Here is a 12,607-nt window from a genome sequence, read left to right on the forward strand (position 1 = left end):
GGACATTCGATTAAGGTTTAATCAATTTGATGCAGTCGTTCAAGAGTAATGCGCGTACATACCTAATTGGTGACTGGCTTACTTGACTGCGTGCGCGTGCGCCTGTACGCTCGCGTGCATTATGAGACCGCATAGTAACGTTTATGAATACTGGTGTTAATGTTCTATGTCCTTATTTCTACTTGGGGCAGAGGGCGTCCATATAAGTCCTACATCGCCAATTGTTTAGCAAATAAAACAAAAAATCTTCATAATCTCATTAACAAATATATTTTCCGAAACTATTTACAAAAAGGGTTGCTTTGTTACATACATACATACATTACATAGGTACTTTATTAAAAACCCATGCATTCATCTCTATTTCACATAGGTACCCGTGGACATACCGAATTCAAATGTTGGTTCGGTAAACTAACTATTGGGTTATCAATTCTTGAAATTCCCCGCAAAATGGCATTACATACGACTCACAACATAACTGATGAAAAATTAGTGTTCGTTCTTCTTCAGTCTTCAATCTTCAGCACTATTTTCCCCAACAAAGTCCTTACTCAAGACTAATTATTTATAATCCCCAAGCGAAGAAAGGAGGATGCACATTTTGGTCCCACCTTCCAATAGCTAGCTTAGCTACCGATAAAACTACCATGTTTAATAAAGAATAACTCTGAACGGACTAAGATTTGGAACTTGACGCTATAGCAACTTTTATTCAGCTCAAAATTACCTATCCAATGATGAAACGCACATAGCTATTGGAAGGTGGGACCAGATTTCATAGAAACTCTGGCATCCCTCTTTAGTTGGGGCTTTCAGTTTTCTTCTCTCGGTGGCTGGTCGCAGTTTTAGGACATACCCGAGTCCATTAAGTCTAATCTTCTAGAACTATCTACAGATCTTCAGCTTCTTCATCATAATCAGGCTTGCCTCCTCTCAACTTGGAGAAGAATCCTCGTCTCCACAGGAGAACTAAGACCAGTACCATTGGGAAGGTGACTACTATACCTGGAAAAAACAAATATCGTTTTATTATAACTACTCTCTTCCTTGTGCGAACTGCTAGGGAGTGGAACTCCTTGCCGGAGTTTGTGTTTCCTGATGGGTATAACCTGGATGTCTTCAAAGCCCGAGTGAATAGGTTGCTAATGGGCAGACGTGCTCCATCGTAGGCCGCATGATCACTTACCGTCAGGTGAGATAGCGGCCAAACATCTACCCATCAAATGTAAAAAAAAGTAGACAGAGTAGCAGCGCGACAATCGCCGCATCGTGTGTCGTGGAATGCTGCTCATGAATATGAGCCTCTAGCATGGCTTGAAACTAGTCGAGTTCTTCGTCAAACAGTTACGTGAGTAAGCCGATAACATAATAATTACCAAATATCGTTTTAATCACACTATCAGACAAGTTTGCGTGTTTGGATGTTTGTCCGTCAATCACGCTGGAACTACGGAACGCTACCCTTAGTATGAGTTTGCTATACGTTTAACGAAAACAAAACGAGAGCGTGTTCGGCGCTGTGATTGGCCAGCTCGAATGAACTAATCAATTACAGCGCCGAACGCACTTCTCGTTTTCGATTAGAGCTGGAAAGTAATCGAGCACGCTCGATTGTTTTCGGGGAAGCTCAATCATTTTGGAGTAACGCTCGATTGTCTTGTGTGTTTTCAATTAATTCCCGAAAGTAATCGAGGACGCTCGTTTAATTTCGAGAAATCCTCGACTGTTTTCGAGTAACGCTAGATTAATTTCGAGAAATGGTCGATTGTTTTCGAATAATGCTCGAAAATAATCGAGAACAGTTATTAAAAATATTAATTATACGAGTATGAGTACTTACCAATCATAATTCCTAGAATAATTGCCATGTTGGATACCTGCGCCTCTGCGATACTTTCAGCCTCCATGCAGACCAAGGTTTTTGAACCCTCGTTCAGTTGAGCAAACGTCAAGCCTTTCAATTCAGCTGGCTTTTTGCAGCTGGAAATTTGAAAAACAATTTTTAGCTTGTATGACGTTAATCCTCCCAAGAGGTCAACTAGTCAGGTATGTTATGAGTTAATCTCTAACAATTAATTAGTCATATTGACTGCACGGTTGGCACGGTGGCTGGGCAACTGGCTGCCGTGCAACGTGTCGCGGGTTCGATTCCCGCACGGAACAACTCTTTGTGTGATCCAAAGATTGTTGTTTCGGGTCTGGGTGTCATGTGCATGTGAAATTGTATGTTTGTAAACGCACCCACGACACAGGAGAAAATCCTAATGTGGGGCAACGTTTTTTTTTTTTTAATTAAATATCCTTTTTTTGCGAGGGAAAATCTTCCAACGAGTTTTCCCTGGTGAGACGAAAGAGTGTTAAACTGACTAAATATCATCCCGTTTCTACCACTGCTTAACCCTAAGACCTCTGAAACCTTTTAGGTCTTTGACAGTGGACTTTTGACCACTCAAACAGTAACGAACGTTCGAATCCTTCTGTGATTTAAATTAGTATTAATCACCACGCTTACTCAATGCGTCGGTAAGTTTCGCACCCGCATTCAGGCATAAAAAGCCTAGTAATCCTACCGTGGTGGCTCGGCACTAGGACACATATCCAATCTTTACTAACTTAAATATGTACCTACTTATTATAACGGGTGATTTTTTAAGTGGTATTTTTTTATTTTCAAAAAATAATGAAAAATTTGATGAAGTCTTTATCAGAATCGATAGAACGATCAATATAATTTAATATTTAATGATGATTTCATCCAAATGCTGGCCGCGGCTTTGGTTTAGATGGCCAATTCGCAAGGCCTAACGACAATGGCCGAAACGTTACTGTGAATACCGTGTAATGATTGGCGATTTTTTTTTTGGCCAAAATGCAAGAATTGGACATGCCTGACATGTGGTTTCAACAAGACGGTGCCACATGCCACACGACACGCGAAACAATGAGAGCCGCCTTCGGTAAACAGTTTGGGCCCGTCAATTGGCCGCCTAGATCGTGTGATCTAACGCCTTTGGACTATTTTTTGTGGGGCCATGTTAACACTCATGTCTACAGGGATAAACCAGCAACGATTGACGCACTGGGAGCCAATATTGAAGCATTTATTCGTGATATACCGGCTGGTATGTTGGAGAGAGTGTGTCGTGCGATTAGGCCATCTAAACCGGAACCGTAGCCAGCTTCTAGATGAAATCATCATTAAACATTGAATTATATTGATCGTTCTATCGATTCCAATAAAGATTTCAGCAAGTTTTTCATTATTTTTGTGTTTTTTTTTTGAAAATCAAAAAAAATACCACGTATAAAATCACCCGTTATAAATATAATAGATATACTTACACCATATTATTGATAGTGGTATTAGCAGACATAGCAACAAGCAGGGGTACCAGTACATCGACCACCCACTGGTTCTTACAGTCACATATAAACGGATTGATGGAGAAGTCCGCAGCCATCAGCTCCTTCCAGTTGTCCAGGATTCCAGAGTCTATGCTGGATAGGTTGTTGTTGTTTAGGTAGAGCTGGAAATACAAGTACAAAAATATGTTAATTTTATCCGATAATGTTGCTCCTGCCATGACTAAGAACCCCTTTTTTTAAGGGGGAAAATCATCCAATGATTTCTCTTGCCTTAAGTGAAGCAAGAGGGAGTGTCAGACTATTGCTGACTGAAAACCACTACGTTCCTACCCTTTTTTTTTTTTGAGGGGGAAAATCATCCAATGACTTTTCTCGCCTTGGGCGAGGCGAGAGGGAGTGTCAGACTCTTACTGACTAAAAACCACCCCGTTCCTTCTCCAGCTTTTCGAGCCGGAGCCCCGGTAAACCCGCTAGGTAGTCCGCAGCTCCGGACGTTCCTACCCTACTCCTGCTTTTCAAGCCGGTGCCCCGGTAAACCCACTAGGTAGTCCACAGCTCCGGACTAAGAGCCCCTAGCTTAGTTTGATATTAGTCGAGTTTTTGTTTTTGTATAAGCCGGTAAACGAGCTGACGAATCACCTGATGGTAAACAATTGCCACTGCCGATGGAGGCGGACCAGAGGCGTTACAAGCGCGTTGCCGGCCCCCCAAGAGGGGGTTAAGAATTTAAGGGTTGTTGGGGAATCGGGGATTGGGAAGGGGGGAATTGGGCATCCGGTAACCTCACTCACACAAAGTAAGCGTTGTTTCACGTGGTATCACTCCGGTCGAGCCGGCCCGTTCGTTATATTGCAAAGTTTGTGGATGAATGAAAATTTCAAAGCTATTAAAACCATAACAATTCTTTAGGCAATCGTAAAATCTCACTTCCTTGATAACTACATCAGTCTCATTCACTCAACAATACATATATATGTTAGACTTTTAATTTTTGATCGACTCACCTCTCTAAGATTAGGCCACAGCTCCTCATCATCTTCGTTCTTCCACACCAGAAAATCTGGGTCTAGATTAGTCAGCCTAGGGTTGTAGTTCATCCTCAGGATGACTAGGTCACCTAGTCCAGCTAAGGCCCCAGCAGACACGTTCTGAAGTCTACTTAGTCTACTTAAACTAAGTTCTTGTAACTTCGTCAGGTTGCCCAAAGCCCTGGAAGAATGAAGAATTAATTTTAATATAATACATACATATCATAAATGCAAAAGATTGTGAGTTTGTGTCTTTTTTAAGGGGGAAAAATCTTGACTTTTCTGCGCTGGGCAAGGCGAGAGGGAGTGTCAGACTCTTACTGACTAAAAACCACCCCGTTCCTACTCCTGCTTTTCGAGCCAGAGCCCCATTAAACCCGCTAGGTAGTCCGCAGCTCTGGATCAGGCATCAGCTCTACTGGGCCCCATATGTGGTGGTCTGATGGCTCTTTGAGGCGCGTGCAGAACGCGACGCGTCGCATACACTGGTCTGGGTCTGGTTCTGGTCGGGCGGCGAGCTACCCTTGCTCGCCGTCCGCAGACGGAGCTGCTGGATGCAGATCGTTTCCAACCAGCCCAGGATGTCATTGGGGGATGTTGATGTTGATGTCTATGTTCAGCAGTGGACGTCTTATGGCTCATATATTATGATGATGAAAGTTTGTGACGTTATGTGTATGCTTGTTATTCAATCACGTCAAAACGGTTAAACTGATTGAATTAAAATTTAGAACAGGGGTATATTATGGTCTGAAATTATACATAGGCTACTTTTTATCCCACAAAAATGAGGGCAAAGTCGCTGCTAGAAGCTAGTTTTCAAATTATTTTTAAACATCCAACTTACATACACCTATAACCTCATGCCTGTCTCCCATGGGGGTAGGCAGAGACAATGGAACGCCAAATGCTACGAATCTTACACACCTCTTTCGCTTCATCAACAATCATCAGTATTTTCATGCTCATCCAACATCACTCTTAGAAAGACCACAAAAGACTTACGTGTTAGAATCCAACGTCTGTATAGGCGTCCTGTCCAGATTCAAATAGACCAGACTGGGGGCTTCCTTCAGAACTGCTGGGATGGTGGTGAACCTATTGTTGCTGATATCCAGTCGTCGCAGCTTCCTCTGTCTTCTCAGTAGACCGTCAGGCAACGTCTCCAGTTCACAATTGCTTAGTCTTAGCTCCTGGAATAGGAAATGATGAATAGAATAAGATATTTTTAACTAAAAGTGTAGAAAATCATTTAGGTAGAGCCTCCATATACAACCAACAGCTTGATAAGTGCCTGGAGCAGTCCATGTATGGCCGTCTTACTTATCGCATATATCTAGATTGATTAGAAACTGTTTTTAAAAACGTTTAGAGAAATTGAAAACGTTTTAGTTTTTGTGGTTGTAAACGTAGGTCCCACTGCAGGGCAAAGGCCTCTCTACCCTTCTACTTCTGTGCAGCTTTGCCCTGCAGGGTACTACGTCCGAATGGCCCAAATCGAATGGCCCATGGGCCATTCGGACGTAAACAGAAATCAGCTACGTCCGAATGGCCCACTAAAGGAAAAAAAAAGGAAAACAAAGGAGTAGTTAAAATAAATGAAAAATTATTAGAAAGTACATTCGCAAACATTATATTAACATAAAAAAAATATTATTAATATTTTTAATATATTGATATATATTTATGTATATATTTTTTTTAATTATATTATTAATATTTACGACATAAAATATATAATTACTATATACTTAATTTAGTGCCTGTCGATGTTGAACTAAACTTTTTTTTTTTGTCGCCAATTTTTTTTTTTGTGATGTAGAAGGCATTTTCAAACTTTTAGTTATAATTTAATTTAAGTTAATTGTATAGTTTTTTCTTGGGGAGGTCTCTCCTTCTCGGGTTTGACCCGGTGAAAATGAGCATCGCGTCCCGCGACCCGCAGGAAAAACGGTGCTCATTGCCCCCTACTAATTATTAATTTATAGCTCTCCTCCTTCCTCTTCTGCTGACTTCTTGAATATAAATACTGTTTGTGTGTTGTTCTGAATTTTGTGTGGATGTAGATTGAATGCCAGTTGTGGAATGTGAGTTTTGTGTGATGGTTGATTGAGTGGTGTGTGGTGTCTGTGTTTGGGATGTCTGATCGGATTCTGGAATGTTTGTGACGAAGACTGTGTCTCCTAGTACTTTGCTAAGAATGATTGTTGTGTGAATGGCGGCTTGTTTTTGTAGTATTGTAGTATCTATTGATGATTCTTGTCTTGATTATTCTTGATTATTGTCTATTATAATTGTATAGTTATAATTGTTATTATATTATATAGTTATTTTAATATTTTGTTGTTTTACTCTTTAAAATAAGACTGATTATTACTACCAAAATACACCGACCGTACCCAAATATACATTGCACCCGAATGTACATTATGTAGTTCCTCATTTGTTTTTCTTTTGTTTTTCCTTTAGTGGGCCATTCGGACGTAGCTGATTTCTGTTTACGTCCGAATGGCCCATGGGCCATTCGATTTGGGCCATTCGGACGTAGCACCCGCCCTGCAGTGAGACGATCATGGCTGAAGACGAAACGAAATCGAAACGTAGGGTACCAATAACACAATATATAAAATCTTAGTTTGGAATTTCAACTCTTTTGAATGACATCTGATTATACCCATAATTTATTTTGGAGGAATATCATACAATGACTTCTCCCGCCTCGAGTGAAGCGAGAGTTACGTTAAAGTATGGCGAGAACATGTTAAAGTATCCTGGTCCTTACAAAGAATAAAAGACTTTATGTCATGTAATGTAAGGTTTACTTACCCTTAAATACTTCAAATCAGAAATGGCACCCATAGTGACCTGGTCTATGAAAGCCAATGGATTATCGCTCAGATCCAAATACAGCAAGTCAGGCATAAACAAAAATAGGTCTTGTGCTAACGAGTGTAGGTCGTTATTCGCTAAACTTAGATACTGCATGGTTTTGAAGTTCATTGGACCGAGTATGCCTAGAGGACCCTGGAAAAAAGAAAGTTATACTTAGTTATAGTTACTTAAAGTTATATACTCTCTAAGCCCAATGGGACGGTAAACCGACACGACTGGAAAGAGGTTTTTTTGACATTTGATGGGTCGATGTTTGGCCGCTATCTCGCCTGATGGTAAGTGATGATGCGGCCTACGATGGAGCACGTCTGCCCATAAGCAACCTATTTACTCGGGCTTTGAAGAAACCCAAGCTATACCCATCAGGAAAAACAGGAGGTTAGGCGCAGGACCAACGGCAACTCGTGCACAGTGCTCACCAAGGCACGGGATTAAATGCTGAACTTCCTGACTCCAGGCTAATAATGGTTATTTTACTCAAAAAGGAGGATGCAAATGCTGGTCCCACCTTCCAATAGCTATGTGTGTTACATCATTGGTAATTTTAAGCTGAATAAAAGTTACTATGGCGCCAAGTTCCAAAACTTAGTCCGTTCAGAGTTATTCTTTATTAAACATGGTAGTTTTATCGGTAGTGCGCTTCTCACGAAATTTTCTACATCGCACAGCAAAACTGTGGAATGAGTTGTCGTCGGTGGTATTTCCGAACTGATAATACGACCTTTAAGAAAAAGCGTACTCTTTTTAAAAGGCCAGCATACTTGTGACACTTCTAATGTTGCGGGTGTCCATGGGCGGCGCTGTTCGCTTACCATCAGGTATAACGTCTGCTCGTTTTACCCCTACTCCATAAAAAATATAATTAAATAAAATACTCACAGCAAAAACCTTCTTATTAATTGCTGAAGTGGATATTTTATTATTTGACAAATCCAAAACTCTCAAATCTTCTAAATATATGAAACTTCCATCTTCTATCGTCTGAATCTCGCAACTGGACAGGTTCAATTCCCGTATAGGTAACTTTGATATCCTCGATATATGTGTGATGGCATTGTGGCTTAGATTCACTGACAGAGGCTTGAAGTCCTTGAGTCCTGAAAAAGATAATTAAGTTTTAATTGAAAAATATGATTTCGATGAAAAGTAATAGAGAGAGTATATCCCTAAGTCCATATTATCCCTAAGTCAAACTAGGCAATTGCTTCGGAGCTGCGAACTACCTAGCGGGTTTACCGAGGCTCCGGCTCGAAAAGCAGGAGTAGGAACGGGGTGGTTTTTAGTCAGTAAGAGTCTGACACTCCCCCTCGCCTCGCCCAAGGCGGGAGAAGACGCTTGAAAAAAAACAAAATGCGCCAGGTTACAGAGCTCGCGCTGCGAGACGCGCGTACCTAACTGCCCCATATAGTGACAGCGGCGCTAAACAAATACGGGCCTATGAGATGCATGCCTAGGGCACTCTCTAGGTTTAATCCGTCACTATTCACACTGGGTTTTTTTTACGAAACACGCCGCCGCCGCCGGCAAACGAGCAGACGTATCACCTGATGGTAAACAATCGCCGCCGCCCATGGACACCCGAAATACCAGAGGCATTACAAGTGCGTTGCCGGCTTTTTGGGGGTTAGGAATTTAAAGGTTGTTGCAGAATCGGAGATCAGAAGAAGATTGGGAAGGGGGTGACTGGGTCTCAGGTAACCTCACTCGCAAAACGAAACACAACGCAAGCGTTGTTTCACGTCGGTTTTCTGTGAGACCGTGGTATCACTCCGGTCGGCCCATTCGTGCCGAAGCATGGCTCTCCCACACTTATTAAATAAATGTAATGCTTACCATCCCAATCAGGTATTTCAAAAAACGTAGTGAGGTTTAGATTGACACAGTTGACCGCACCGTCTGCACAGGCGCAAGTCGTGCAAATTGTTGTTGATAGCGGGTCCGGACTTGTGGTGTCTATGCCTGAAACATAATAAAATATATAACTTGACTTTGACTTTGACTTTGACTTTGAATGATATTGCTTTTATTGGAAACTAGCTTCTGCCAAAAAAAGTTTTAAACAGAGAAGACTGGAAACGGTAGGGAGGACTTTGCCCTGCAGTAAGACGATTATGGCTGAAATTGAAAATTGAATTGAGCTTCTGCCAGGGCTTTCGTCCGCATTGCCATGGGATACAAAGTAGCCTACGTGTTATTTCAGACCATACTCTACCTCTGTTCCAAATCCCTTCAACCGTTTTGACGGGATTCAGTAACAAACATACACAGAACCTCACAGACTCGCATTTATAGTATTTTTAAGTCAGATGTAAGTGAGACGGCCAAGTGGCTAGTAGTCCCTAACTTGGCCTTACACTAGACGAGTTTCTCGGCAAAAATTAAAATGCGTAAGCCAGTAAACATATTTAATAATTAATTTAGGTATTTCTCACAAAAGTAACAATATAACAATTTTAAAACACTATATAATTTCATGCATAACCTCACGCTTGTCTCTCATAGGGTTTTTTAAGGGGGGGAAATCATCCAATGACTTCTCCTGCCTTGAGCAAGGGAGTGTCAGACTCTTACTCACCAAAAACCACCCCGTTCCTACTACTTTTCGAGCCGGACCCCGGTAAACACGCTAAGAAGTCCGCAACTCCGGATCGTCTCTCATAGGGGTAGGCAGAGACAATGGAACGCCAATTGCCACGGTTCTTACATACCTCTTTCGCTTCATCAACAGTCATCAGTCTTTTCATGCATGTTTGGTACTATTAATTTGGCCCTTCTTTAATACAAGCTACCTTCTTCTTTAATGCCTACTATGTATTTCAAAATTACATTCGGTTAATGAACTTCATATCTCACGTGCGGCAATCGGATTGGCATCAACACGATCACCGAAGACATTCCACGAATTTTACTCACGCAACGTCACGCCATTTTTATCCCCGAAAGGGTAGGCAGAGGTGCACATTACGGCACGTAATGCTGCTATACAATGTACACCCACTTTCCACCATTTGTGCTTTAAGTCCCATGTAATACAGGGTGAGCCTATTGCCATATACTGGGCACAATTCCAGACTCCGTGCTACTACTGAGAAATTTTCGAAAACCGAAAAAAGCCTAGCTATTCTTAGCCCCACCCGGGAATCGAACCCTTTAATTACAGTCGCACTTACGACGAATCTACCAACAAAACAGTCTCCTTTCCTCCTCTCCTTTACTAAACTTAGAATAAAACAAGAAATGTACTTACCAACATCAACCTGTGTCATACTTAATTTAACACCAAATATGAGAACAAAAAAGGCACTAAAACTTAATAATTTACAAGACTCCATTTTGTTCAAAAGCACGTCCACACTACCATTAAAAAAATAGAGAACTAAAAAATTTGTTGACTCGATAAAAATACTGATGAGATTGTGTAAAACGACTCGTTTGGGCTTACGTCTACGAAATATCTAAGATATTGGTCGCCAAAGACTATGTAATTGTTAGAAGGACAGATAGGCGTTAAAATCCGCGTGCTTTCGTGCCTATTTACTCACTGAGGCTTTTTTTTATTGTCAGACTGTTACGCACCGTTGAAAAAGCATTTATTTATCAATGGACGAAAATTAACCACATCACACATCAATTAAATAGCCTATAAGAGTTTTTTTTGAAGGACCTTATAAGTGGCTGCTGTTGAGCAACGGCCTATGATCATGCGGAGAAGATTTGAGCATTAATCACGACTCTTGTTCAAGACTAAATGCCAGTAAGAGACTAATACTCCCTCTCGCTTGAGCTCGTACGAGCACCTAGCTTCAATGATGGACAGACTGACAGACTATTATTTTTATTTATTGACGTTTTAAAAATATCCAAGTATTTATGGTTTAATTGGAATAAACTTAGAATAGACTTTGACTTGATCCAGAGCGGTAGGACAGAAAAAAAATCCCCTCTATTTTTATATTTACTATCTGTAGGTACAAAACCGTCACATTAATTGAAACCACTCTACAATATTACTTACTCTTTGCCCAGTCGATACCTTATCTCTAGATAACCCATCGACGTATGTATGAAAATCACTAAGTTTTGATAAAGTTCTGTGTATTTATATCTTAGATATATATATACGATTGGGGTTACGCATTCACGGATATACTAGGTATTATTTGGACAGACAGACTGACGGTCACATTTATTTAATAATAATTAAATATATTAAAGCTAATGTTTGGTACTCTTACTCAGAAACTGCATGATTTAATTTTCTGTGGTAAACAAGCAGAAGGATCACCTGATGGTAAGCAATTGCCGCCGCCCATCGACACTTAAACACCAGAGGTATTACAAGTGCGATGCCGGCCTTTTAGGGATTTGAGAAATGGGAATTTGGAGATCAAGGAGATTGGAGAGGGTAGGAAAGGGCTAACCTAGGTTAGGTTGCTTTTTTAGCAGTGTTCGTCCCACTGCACGGCAAAGACCTCTCTACCCTCCTTCCACTCCTCTCTGTGCAGGGCTTTCTGCGGCCAATTCTTCTCGCAGTTGTCAAATTCATCCCGCAATCATCTGGGTTGCATGACTAGTTTAAAAAAACATTAAAAATAAACCTAAAACAAGATATAAGTGGCGTGCTAAAATAGTATATTTAGGGCCTTTTTATTATTAGAACACAATTTGTTATAATTTTGTAGGCGTAATTAACACGTTTGATCAATCATTGATAACAATTATTTATCGATAAACTTTATGATGTCATTATATTTCGACACCAGCAATTTATACTACGCTAAGTCCAAAAAGCGTACTTTACAGTAGAGGCGTTTAAAGGGAAAAACGTGATAACTTTTACATTAATTAAGATACTTTTTTCAAATTTGGTATGCTTAACATTTAATTTATTCATTGTAATATCTCATATTTATATTTCCTTAATTATTTATATTTTTTGATTTAGCGCAAGTTAGCCGTATATAAACGTAATTTATCAAAAAAATGTTACATCTTATACACGTCTAACTTATGTTAGCGTAGTGTAGTACGGGAGGTCGTAGTGCATGATCAATCATCTGATGCATATTTCAATATTTTTATAAAGAACATGTACTTACTTACAAAAACATAGTCAACGTACCATTAATAAACTAATTAATACGTTAACACATAAGTATTTACTATGTAAAAGTCGCTAAGTCGTTCATTTTACAAACGAACAAGTATACACACGAACGCACTAAACTACGCTAACTATGAGTTAGTGCAGTGTTGCACGAATTTTGACCAAAGTGATCCCCGCGCACACTCCGCTAATAATAGTTGGCGTAATATAA

The 12,607-nt window shown here is 40.3% G+C and overlaps 1 protein-coding gene across 1 annotated transcript; it reads right to left on the reverse strand.

The window, feature by feature from the left end:
- Window positions 1–247: 247 nt before the first annotated feature.
- LOC118280510 (leucine-rich repeat transmembrane protein FLRT3-like) lies at window positions 248–10,725 on the reverse strand. Its single transcript, XM_035600589.2, has 9 exons — window positions 10,537–10,725; window positions 9,123–9,248; window positions 8,169–8,386; window positions 7,224–7,421; window positions 5,403–5,590; window positions 4,374–4,578; window positions 3,346–3,530; window positions 1,844–1,983; window positions 248–1,008 (listed from the first exon to the last, which is right to left on the reverse strand). Exons 1-9 carry the CDS (start codon window positions 10,619–10,621, stop codon window positions 893–895), a joined length of 1,461 nt encoding a protein of 486 aa, XP_035456482.2. The 5' UTR covers window positions 10,622–10,725; the 3' UTR covers window positions 248–892.
- Window positions 10,726–12,607: the final 1,882 nt, after the last annotated feature.

Source organism: Spodoptera frugiperda, chromosome 21 (genome assembly GCF_023101765.2).
Source record: "Spodoptera frugiperda isolate SF20-4 chromosome 21, AGI-APGP_CSIRO_Sfru_2.0, whole genome shotgun sequence".
Classification (NCBI taxonomy): Eukaryota; Metazoa; Arthropoda; class Insecta; order Lepidoptera; family Noctuidae; genus Spodoptera; species Spodoptera frugiperda.

Excerpts from the sequence above, each read along its gene's own strand:
- LOC118280510 (XM_035600589.2), bottom strand. The coding sequence starts at position 10,621 with ATGGAGTCTTGTAAATTATTAAGTTTTAGTGCCTTTTTTGTTCTCATA. Across the intron at positions 9,249-10,536 it reads TATGACACAGGTTGATGTTG|GCATAGACACCACAAGTCCG; the intron begins GTAAGTACATTT and ends ATTATGTTTCAG. Across the intron at positions 3,531-4,373 it reads TGTGGCCTAATCTTAGAGAG|CTCTACCTAAACAACAACAA; the intron begins GTGAGTCGATCA and ends TTGTATTTCCAG.